Raw genomic sequence first — 12,099 nt, 5'->3', positions numbered from 1 at the left:
AGCCAATATTTTATTCACATAGAACATAGATAATATAACAAATGTTTAAACAGAGAAAGTTTACACTTTTATCCACTAAATGAGCTCATTCAAATTTGATGCCTGCTACAGGTCTCAAAAAAGTTGGCACGGGGGACAACAAATGGCTGAAAAAGCAAGAAAGTTTGACAAGATTCAGGTGGGAGAACATCTAACAACTAATAAAGTTAATTGATTGCAGGTCTGTAACATGATTAGCTATAAAAGGGATGTCTTAGAGAGGCAGAGTCTCTCAGAAGTAAAGATGGGCAGAGCTGTGAAAGAGTGCGTAAAAAAGATTGTGGAATACTTTAAAAACAGTGTTCCTCAACGTCAAATTGCAAAGGCTTTGCAAATCTCATCATCTACAGTGCATAACATCATCAAAAGATTCAGAGAAACTGGAGAAATCTCTGCGTAAGGGACAAGGCTGAAGACCTTTATTGGATGCCCATGGATGCCTCAGAAGACACTGCATCACTTTGACGGCATGGTTGTGTCAATGACATTACTAAATGGGCCCAGGAATACTTCCAGAAACCAGTCGGTAAACACAATCCGCCGTGCCATCTGCAGATGCCAACTAAAGCTCTATCATGCAAAAAGGAAGCCATATGTGAACATGGGCCAGAAGTGCCCTCGTGTCCTGTGGGCCAAGGCTCATTAAAATGGACTGTTTCAAAGTGGAAAAATGTTCTATGGTCAGACGAGTCCAAATTTCACATTCTTGTTGGAAATCACGGATGCTGTGTCCTCCGGGCTGAAGAGGAGGGAGACCTTCCAGCGTGTTATCAGCTTTCAGTTTTAAAAGCCAGCATCTCTGATGGTATGGGGGTGCATAAGTGCATACGGTATGGGCAGCTTGCATGTTTTGGAAGGCACTATGATGCTGAAAGGTATATAAAGGTTTCCAGACAACGTCTATTTCAGGGAAGGCCTTGTGTATTTCAGCAGGACAATGCAAAACCACATATTGCAGCTATTACAACAGCATGGCTTCGTCATAGAAGAGTCCGGGTGCTGAATTGGCCTGGTTGCAGTCCAGATCTTTCACCTACAGAGAACATTTGGCGCATCATTAAACGAAAAATACGTCAAAGATGACCATGAACTCTTCAGCAGCTGGAAACTTATATCAGGCAAGAATGGGACCAAATTCCAACACCAAAACTCCAGAAAACTCATAACCTCGATGCCCAGACATTTTGAAAAGAAGAGGAGATGCTACACCATGGTAAACATGCCCCTGTCCCAACTATTTTGAAATAAGCTAATTTTGTGCATAAAATTGTAAAATTTCTCAGTTTAAACAATTATGTTATCTATGTTCTATTGTGAATAAAATATTGGCTCATGTGATTTGAAAGTCTTTTTAGTTTTCATTTTATTCAAATTTAAAAACGTCCCAACATTTTCCGTAATTTGGGTTGTACAGTGCTGTAATATAAAGTGTTGCTAAACTTGTTTAAAACATCCATTTTGAAGTATCAGTCATGAACTATAAATTTCAATGATTGATTATGATATCTGATGTGGTCAGCTTTATAATCAACTATTTACTAAATATTTTTTTGAATGCAGAAACAGACCTGAGGCATGACATAGCAAGGGCCCAAACTAGTTAGTTTAAGAGGTTAGTGTTTGGGGGAAGCGTTAGTGCTAAAGCATATCTGAAGAACACAGCTACATTTCAAGCTTTGGCATCTGCAGAAGAATTATTCAGAAAGAAAAGAGCCAGTCGCTCTCTTGCAGAAGCAATTTTAACATATATTCTTTGCAGACGGCACTTGGTCATGTAGACGTGATGTGAGGTAGATTGAGGAACTAGATTAAAAGCAAAACCAAATTATCCTGGAATTGGCATCCAGCATCAAACCAATTACCTCTCTATAGTTGGAAAAAACAAAACAAAGTTAATATGAGTGATTGCCTTGGATTGTTATTTAGAAATAATCGGAATATGGTGAGTCTTGAGGGTAGATTAAATCTGCGGGAGAATGAAGCTTTAAAATTAATGATATTTGGGAGGGCAAATGAAGGCTCCATTGAATTAAAGGCGCAAAGTGAGAAGAATGCAGTTTAATCCACCCAACTAAGAGGATGTGGTCAACAGGGATGGGGTCAGGACCCCTACCTGCATCTGTCACTCAAAAAAAGGCTCCGCCCACTGCAGTTCTGAATGGGGCATTCAGCCAGCCAATCGAGGCAGATCAATATTGGCTGGTCCCAGTAGAAGACAGAGCCTGAATGAGACTTGCAGGTCGGCTTTTCAGTGAGGCAGGAGCCGGACACCCATCCCTGAGGCGTGGTGGCGTTATAAAACGGTAGAGTGTGGTAACAGGAGCAAGAAAAGAAAGCCCTTGTGCTGTGGGGGTTCAGAAGGGTTTCTTTGTTCGGCTGCCTTTACTTTGTCAGAGTGTGATTTCTCTCTCCCACCCTTCCCTCTTCTCTCTCTCTCACTCTTCTGAGGGGTCAGGGTCCTCAAAGGACACCCTAGTGGATTCTCGGAAGTCGGGGTGCCGCAGGTCCATTAGAAATTTGGTTGGGGTGAGCAAGTGAGTAGAACCTGCGGAGGAACAAAGGTGGCTTCACGCTCAGAATTAATCTCACACCGCACCTCACGTTCTTTCACCACCGTTAATCTTTATGGGGACAAAAGAGGGTTAAAACACCATTTCCCACCATCCGTAGATCCTGATGTTCAGAAATATTATCCTAGAACCCTGACAAAATGATTTTTGAAAGCTCTGGGTGGATGTATCGTTGAAGGACTCTGCAACTCGTAGGCCTCCTAACTAAATGTATAGTAACTTATTCCACAAAGATTCACAATTAGTAGCCAATTGTCTCACTGAGGTCCTTCAACTGCTTTGTTCATCTCAGATAGTGATAAAGACCTCATGCTTGGACAAAACTGTACAGTATAACTCGCCCAAAAACCACCAATTAGAAATTCCTATGTGATTGTGAAAATGCTCAGTTTTCTTCTGGAAAACAACAGACTGATACAGTTTTTCTTCAGAATTAACCTCTAAAGGGGTGTTCACCACTGACAGTTATTTGCAGCAACAGAGTGAACCGAAGGCCGATGTTAATGTTGCGAACATTTGAGAATTTGTAAAGCAACGCAATAGAAGTGCAGACAGTGGAGCTCACATGATCCACCGTCTGATTACAGCAGTCAGGTAGAAACACCAATTAGCGACTTGCTGACTGAGTCAATCTCAATGTGAACATCCACAAAAAAATTGTTTTGGCTGCCATAAACCTTAAAGGGTTAGTTCACCCAAAAATGAAATTTCTGTCATTAATTACTCACCCTTATGTTGTTCCCCACCCGTAAGACCTTCGTTCATCTTCGGAACACAAATTAAGATTTTTTGATGAAATCCGAGAGGTTTCTGAACCACCCTATAGACCGCATTGTCATTGCAACTTTCAAGGCCCAGAAAAGTAGTAAAGGACATCATTAAAATAGTCCATGTTCAACCTTAATGTTACGTGATGTGAATAGTTTTTGTGCGCAGAAAACAATCAAAAATAACAACTGACGTAGAACCCGGAAGCACTGCACTGTGTGTACAACGTCAACTGCGTAGGAGACTGACATGGAAGAGAAAAAAGTCGTTATTTTGTTTGGTTTTTCTCATTGCTTCATAACATTAAGGTTGAACCACTGTAATCACATTGAAAGGTCCTTGAAAGTGGTAATTGTGTTGCAGTCTATTGGAGGCCAGATACCTTACAGATTTCATCAAAAATACCTAAATTTGTGTTCCGAAGATAAACGAAGTTCTTACGGGTTTGGAGCGACAATTAATGACAGTAATTAATGACAGAATTTTTGTGTGAACTAACCCTTTAAAGGTATGATAAAAAGACAATTCTAAACACAACTGCACATCTTAAGTATAAAAACCCTATCCACACGCACACAAAACAGACACACAGAAGAACTTACGAACATAGACTCGTGAACACAGCAGAGGCTCACGACTGCAATTTAAAAGCAGTTAAAACATGACAAGCACAAAATACAAGACAAGAGCACAGGAAAAATATACAAGACAGATTTGCCAGTCTGATTACACATATCAACACATATATAGTTAAAGCTAAAGGTATCAATCTAAGGATTTAAAGGGTGGTTGCTTAATATCTCTTGAATTTACAGCGATTTTTAGCAGTATCCTCTGCAGACTCACCAACGATGGCCTCCCATTTGCCATTGGCCAGTGTGACCTCATAGGCACAGCGCATCTCGCTAAAGGACGCGCCCCCGATGACGAAGACCATGATGCGAGGGCCTGTGCGGTACTCTCCAGGGGTTTTATTCTTGTGCCAGTGGCCATATCGGGCACTGCAATGGGAAAAACACATTCAAGCATGTCAACTTCAAGGTACTTTTTTCAAACCAAAAAATGGAATCATCTTTGTTTCGCAGTGAAGGTATCTGTTGTTGCAGTACTATTTATGGCCTTCTAGTAGCAACAGTTAGAGCTGTTTTACACAAATGTTTTGTCTTCACCACACTTGCCCACTGAATTATGACATATATCAAAGTATGTACAGCAAGTGTCCTGAAAAGTGAAGCAAAAATATTTCGATCACCCCCTGGTGGCTGGCTGCATTATTGGTTATAAACCCCGCCCTATCCATGTAATCGAATGGGATGCAAGACAAACTAAAAAAAAACAATTACACTTAAAAAATAATTTTTTCCAGAGATGGTTTCTGTCATTGTAGGTAGTTCTTATCATACAGATGTATGTTCAACTGTTAGTTTTAAATTTAGTTAGTTATTTGCAGTGTTGTTAAAGCTACTCGTAAGTTAAAGTAGTTAAGTTACAATCAAGCTACCTTCTGCAAAAGTAGTTAGTTACACTACAAGTTACTAGCTAGCTACATTGAAACTAACTTTTTTTTTACAATGATAATTATTACAAATAACTGAATAATTGTTAGCTACTGGAAAAGCTACACTGTTTTAAAAGTATCTGAGTTACTGACAAGGCTACTGAAAAATGTAGTTAAACTAGTAGCGATGCTACTTGTAGCTAGCTACTCCCCAACACTGGTTATTTGATGCTATAAAAACGGGTTGTAATGTCATGATTGACAGCTGTGCTTGCGAATGATTCTGCGGGAGCGGGAATGTGGGCGGGACCTTGATACCACAGCTCCACCTGGGGGTCACTACCGCTCAGACTTGGGCTCCAAATAATGTAATTGTCAATGACTGTTTCTGAGATATTTTGGCTACAGTGGAAGGAAGTGGAGATGTGGCGCCATTTGCAAGCATAATGAGGGGAAATCGCCGTGAACACTGGTGATCTCGAGGTCCAATCAATAGCTATGCAATGGGACCCACCAGCTCCCAGCTCTCCTATGTGGGAGTCAGGGACTTCCTGCTTTGCCTCTGTTACTGTTTACAGGAGCTGTGCTGGTTTGTTTGTCCTGAAAGCAGAACAGTGTGCCGGGATCATTACTGCTGACCCTGAGGAAATATCCCAGTCTCCACTGAATTTAAAAAGCGCCTTGGTGTTCACCCCTACCTCACATCGCACCACCCACCAATCACGGTATTGATTTCAATGTTCTCCCCACCCCTCTGCTCAAATGATTATTGATCCAAGTTACTTCTATCTTTCGACTTGTGCAATACAAAAATGCATGTATTCACCTGTGTATTTGAGTTTGAATGTGTGTGGCCTTTGAAAATCTACTTTGTAAATTTGATTTTGAAGTGTTTAGAAATGATAGGATATTTAAAGGAATTAATATAACTGCTGTGGTCAATTCAAATTCCAACTGATTATTTAAAGGGAACCTTAAATTCTGAATTTCACCCAACTTGATAAGCGTGCGTACCTGACTGCAGAAGTGCTGAAGGAAGAGGACGAGCGTGTTGATATGTATGGGTAATGTTTGGTGTCCAGCTTGTCCTCAATAGCATCCTGCAAGATTGATTCACAAAGTAAGATCACATATTCACAAACAGTTTTACAAACAGATTTTTTTTTTTTTCAAATTTCTATAGATCAGCATTAACCTCAATGATATCCTTGATCAGTGGGGTCCAGCGAGAGAGTTGGTAGGTCTGCTCGCCTCACACGCTCCTTACGATCGAGCTTCTTGCCTCTGCGGAGAGTAGACTGCAGCATACACAAACAAAGCAACAACAACAACAAACAAATGTCAATGGCAGGTCAGAGAAACTGTACAATGCTTTAGCAGCCAGTGAGAATTAATTGTTGCTTAAGGCAGGAATAGCGTACATCTGTGATGATTGGGACGCCCAGGTGAGCCATATTGGTGATGATCTCACTGTCCTCAGGAGGGATCTGGGCGTGTTGGATCAGCTTGTTAAGGTTCTCCTCCGTGATCCCTGTTTTGCCACACATGCACATACGAGCCACGTTACAAAATGGCTGATCAGGGCAATGACATGCAAACTGAGGTATAAAAATGGCTGCCAAAGACTCCCTAACCGTTCTTCAGGAAAATGTAGAGCAGGATGATGCGGATCTTGTCGTAGGTGCTGACGTTGGCATCCAGCAAGATTGGCACGATGGCCCTCATGGGGTCTTTAATCTTTTCACCCTCTGCGTCTGTTCCCATAGCGAGATCCTGCCGGGTGATAGAGCGCAGTTAATAATTATGCTCAAACGATGGTAATAAAAACAGAATTACCTTGATGCTTTCAGATACTTTTAGTATCAATAGTAATAAATTAGTACCGTGTAGTAAAGATACGCTATTTGAATTACATAATGTAAACTATAAATTCTAAATAGCAGATACTTATACCTTTCCTTGCAATATAAATACAGGTAAAATCCATGGTTTGCACCTAATTATCATAGTTAAATCATTTTAACCAGTGGCGGATCCTGGTAAAGGGGATATAGACAAGTTGGTATTCGTGGCACAGCTTTAGACACACACTTCATACTCTATCGCTCATTGTGGCAGTTTCATTGCTCCTCCGCTCCGCTCTGCTCACCCCCTCATTGAAAATGAATCGTGATCTAGTGGGTAACTTTTCCGAGCAGCTCCTGTGTTATACTTCCCTCCCGCCACCTCCTCTCACTTTGCCTGCTTTCCACCCTACACCATAGAAATAGAATAAACGGCCCATGAAAAATGTCTTTTTTTTAACCTGCTAGAAGCCAAAAACAGAGGAGGGATATATGATTATAGCACTGTACAGTCCTATTACGGTCAAGTTAATCAAATCGTGACCCGGTGCCTAAAATATATATTAACGGATATACAGTAGCAATTTAGTTGGTTTATTAAAACGAAGGAAATTCAGGATCTATGTCATTTATGCCAACAATTAACCATATTATGTGTAAATGTATATAATATTATTTCACGTACCAGACTTTGCAGCAAGCAGGTAAACAAACTAACTAGTAACAGACCGGTATACACACACACACACACACACACAACATATATATATATATATATATATATATATATATACACACACATATACTCTATATTGCCAAAAGTTTTGGGACGCCTGCCTTTACGTGCACATGAACTTTAATGACATCCCATTCTTAATCCGTAGGGTTTAATATGGAGTTGGCCCACCCTTTGCAGCTATAACAGCTTCAACTCTTCTGGGGAGGCTTTCCACAAGGTTTAGGAGTGTGTTTATGGGAATTTTTGACCATTCTTCTAGAAGCGCATTTGTGAGGTCAGGCAGTGATGTTGGCGAGAAGGCCTGGCTCGCAGTCTCCGCTCTAATTCATCCCAAAGGTGTCCTATCGGGTTGAGGTCAGGACTCTGTGCAGGCCAGTCAAGTTCCTCCACACCAAACTCGCTCATCCATGTCTTTATGGACCTTGCTTTGTGTACTGGTGCGCAGTCATGTTGGAACAGGATGGGGCCATCCCCAAACTGTTCCCACAAAATTGGGAGTATGAAATTGTCCAAAATGTCTTGGTATGCTGAAGCATTAAGAGTTCCTTTCACTGGAACTAAGGGGCCAAGCCCAACCCCTGAAAAACAACCCCACACCATAATCCCCCCTCCACCAAACTTTACACTTGGCACAATGCAGTCAGGCAAGTACCGTTCTCCTGGCAACCTGCCAAACCAGACTTGTCCATCGACTGCCAGACAGAGAAGCGTGATTCGTCACATCCAGAGAACACGTCTCCACTGCTCTAGAGTCCAGTGGCGGCGTGCTTAACACCACTGCATCCGACGCTTTGCATTGCACTTGGTGATGTAAGGCTTGGATGCAGCTGCTCGGCCATGGAAACCCATTCCATGAAGCTCTCTACGCACTGTTCTTGAGCTAATCTGAAGGCCACATGAAGTTTGGAGGTCTGTAGCTATTGACTCTGCAGAAAGTTGGCGACTTCTGCGCACTGTGCTGACCCCGCTCTGTGATTTTACGTGGCCTACCACTTCGTGGCTGAGTTGCTGTTGTTCCCAATTGCTTCCACTTTGTTATGATACCACTAACAGTTGACTGTGGAATATTTAGTAGTGAGGAAATTTCACAAATGGACTTATTGCACAGGTGGCAACCTATCCACGGTACCGCTTGAATTCACAAAATTACACGCTTGAATTCGCTGAGCTCCTGAGAGTGACCCATTTTTTCACAAATGTTTATAGAATTGTTTATACATTTCCATTAACTGGCTCATTGTAAAAGAGCAAATTGTTAAAATATAATCTGGTAAAAAAAGAAGAAAAAAAAAAGAGAATTTTTAAGTAAATATTTTTCTTACAGTAGACAGCACTAGTTTTAAACTGAATCAATAATAATAAAAAGTGCAATTAATATCAGAACTAAATGGTAAAAATATTATCACAATTGGTGAATGTGAATGTTAAAATAATTCAGTTCTTAAGTCAAATTTTTTTCACAAACCCCCTATTCCATGGCACTGATGTCTGGGGTGAAATTGTACCTGCTCTACACGGCACAGCTTGTCCACGGTTCCCTGGTAGTGCTTCATACAGTCCTCGGCCAACTGCAGATGGGTTGAGTACTAAAGAGACAGATTTTAAGGGTCAGTGAGTAAATATTGGAGCTGCAATTCCCATGAGGCGTTTTCCGTTTGGCTGAATGCACATATCCTGTGACCTCTCTCACCTTGCTGAGCTCTTTCTGATACTGCGGCATCTTCTTCAGCATTTGAGACAGATCCCTCATGGTGGTCTGAAAGAAACACAGGACTTTCTCAGAAAGGACAGCAAAGCAGAGGTCAGACGCTGCCTCAAGACACGACACGGGATCCAGTGAGCCAAATTACAGTAGGTACGTAAAAACAGTGCAATAAAAAAAGCTGTTATGCTATATTAGATTTTCACATATTGCATATAGTACGTCACAGCAGAAATGTGTGTTTATGTGTGTTTGCTTGTGCTGTGTCAGTAAAGTCAATCAATACTAATCCTGCTGTAGCCTCACAGTGCTTTCACATGAGTCAGCCATCATGCTTTAGATTTGGCTGCCAACGCAATCTCATCTGCCAGGCTATCCTCCCTCGCCCCACCACGCTACACTATTCTCTCTTTTCTACTCCTCATTTTATCTCTCCTCCAGGCCCCTCCCCCCCCCCGGCCAGACTCCAGTGTACCTTCTCTCCAGTGTTCATCCGTTTACTGGCAGAAAATTCCTTCAGGGAGCGTGTCACCTCCCTGCAAGCGACGGAAATGAGAAAAGGAGAAAGAGAACATTTACTGACCGGGAATATTACAGGAAAACCAGAGTTTGAGGCTGAAAATAGTAAGCTTTTACTCACTGAGAGACTTCAGCAATATGTTTTGTGCCGTAGCGCCACCCAGAGGTCGTCATCTTCATGCAGTAGCACTTCCTTCTCACGAGAGTCACCTATCCCACTGGTCTCATACCTACCAGATTACAAATCAAACAGATATTTATATATATATATTAGTATTTATAGATTATCCATACATATATTAGATATTTATACATTTATACAGTGTATTCTCTTGTTAATTGACCAAGGATGGTCATATAAACTTGTATTTGTTAATAATGATCCTATGATAATAGTCAATATGTTAAATACATATCTATATATATATATATTTATATATATATATACACACACTACCGGTCAAAAGTTGGAAACATTACTATTTTTTAATGTTTTTGAAGTCCCTTATGCTCATTATGGCTGCATTTATTTCATAATAAATAGAGAAAAAAACAATAATATTGTGAAATATTATTACAATTTAAAATTATGGTTTTCTATTTTAATATACTTTAAAATATAATTTATTTCTGTGATGCAAAGCTGAATTTTCAGCATCATTACTCCAGTCTTCAGTGTCACATGATCCTTCTGCAATCATTCTATATGCTGATTTGATACTCAGTTATTATCAATGTTGAAACAGTTGTGTTGCTTATATTTTTTTGGAACCTGTGATACTTTTTCCAGGATTCATTGATGAATAAAAGGTTAAAAAGAACAGCATTTATTCAATATATAAATGTTTTCTAACAATATAAATCTCTTACTATCACTTTTTAACAATTTAACACATCAATGCTGAATAAAAGTATTAATTTCCTTTAAAAAAAAAAGAAAGAAAAAAAATTACTGACCCAAACTTTTGAACAATAGTGTATATTGTTACAAAAGATTCCTATTTTAAATAAATACTGTCTATTTTTTAACTTTTTAATCATCAAAGAATCCTGAAAAAGTATCACAGGTTATAAATAATATTATAGCAGCACAACTGTTTCCAACATTGATAATAAATCAGCATATTACAATGATATCTGAAGGATCATGTGACACTGAAGACTGGAGTAATGATGCTGACAATTCAGCTTTGCAGCACAGAAATAAATTATATTTTAAAGTATATTAAAACAGAAAACCATAATTTTAAATTGTAAATATATTTAACAATATTATTGTTTCTATATATATATATATATATATATATATATATATATAAGTTATTTATTTTTTTAACTTACTTGTAAACATCATTCTCGATGGGCAGCAGGTCATAGGCCATAGCCTGGAAGGTGAGCTCGTGCAGGACAGGAGAGACAGGGTCGAAAGCCCGGTCCAGAATAATGAGCTGAGAGCGAGCCTTGTCTGGACCCTGGAGAGAGACAGAAAATCTATTCTTGTTCATGTTCACCACAAGACATTTTTAGATTAACAAAGCCGCCACAAAACATAATAATGTGGGCAGGAATGAAGCTGACATAAGCAGCTCAAATTTCTCAGTATGGAAGTTCTGAAGTCGTTTCAGAGGAAGAATTACATTTTGGTACAGATTATGCAAAGGAAGATTTCTTTTCTTTGGAATAACATGAATCCCATCCAGATCAATTGCTACGTACACACTGCAGCTAAATTCAGTTTACCTCAACCACATTCTACAAAAATTCTATGCTGTGTGTACAGTACCCGAACTGAACAACTAGTTGTTAATTACGTATTTTAATGTGCATCAGAGATGTTTCTCTCTTCTGTATGTGTGCGGTGCAAGAAAACACAGGGAAAAGCGGTCCGAGCCTGGATGCCAGTTCTTGCTATAAAAAAACAGCCAACAAGAACAAGCCCCATAATCAAGCCCATTATTGAAATAAATCCAAATGCCTTTATGCTGAAATAAGACCCAAAATATCACGTACCTGCTCACTTTTAACTCCTGTAACTCAATCACCTTTATGAGACCAAGCTTAAACAAGCGCAAAACGCTTTATAATTGGTGAACATTGCAACACTGCAAGAGCGCGACTTTCCAAGCATAAGCAAAACAGGACGCCTCAGTCGGCTGTGCTTTAGGCAAATATGGTCAGAATAGCGGATAGCAACGCGACGCCGACCAGAAGGTAGCTATATGGTTTACCACGGTGTCAGTCATCGCAGTTTCGAGAGTGAGTCGTGTTCTGGTGTCATGACAAATCAGGTCCTCCTTCGAAATCAGGTCTCCCCAAACTGTCAGTTAATGATTAGTAAGTTATATACGAATGATATATAATTTCAAAAAAGTTAACATTAGCGCATAATAAAACCATTGAACGTATTTCGGTAACCACTT

General features: G+C 39.9%; 1 protein-coding gene across 1 annotated transcript in view; it reads right to left on the bottom strand.

The window, feature by feature from the left end:
- stxbp1a (syntaxin binding protein 1a) overlaps positions 1-12,099 on the bottom strand; it is a 38,875-nt gene that overhangs the window by 3,579 nt on the left and 23,197 nt on the right. The window contains 12 exon segments of the mRNA XM_051878755.1: positions 4,224-4,378; positions 5,890-5,975; positions 6,071-6,127; positions 6,129-6,173; positions 6,297-6,406; positions 6,510-6,648; positions 8,964-9,044; positions 9,149-9,214; positions 9,636-9,696; positions 9,801-9,823; positions 9,825-9,909; positions 11,021-11,170. Coding sequence (XP_051734715.1) covers positions 4,224-4,378; positions 5,890-5,975; positions 6,071-6,127; positions 6,129-6,173; positions 6,297-6,406; positions 6,510-6,648; positions 8,964-9,044; positions 9,149-9,214; positions 9,636-9,696; positions 9,801-9,823; positions 9,825-9,909; positions 11,021-11,170 — 1,058 coding nt within the window.

Source organism: Ctenopharyngodon idella, chromosome 21 (assembly GCF_019924925.1).
Source record: "Ctenopharyngodon idella isolate HZGC_01 chromosome 21, HZGC01, whole genome shotgun sequence".
In the NCBI taxonomy this organism is placed as follows: Eukaryota; Metazoa; Chordata; class Actinopteri; order Cypriniformes; family Xenocyprididae; genus Ctenopharyngodon; species Ctenopharyngodon idella.
This window is presented reverse-complemented; position numbering and strand designations above follow the sequence as displayed.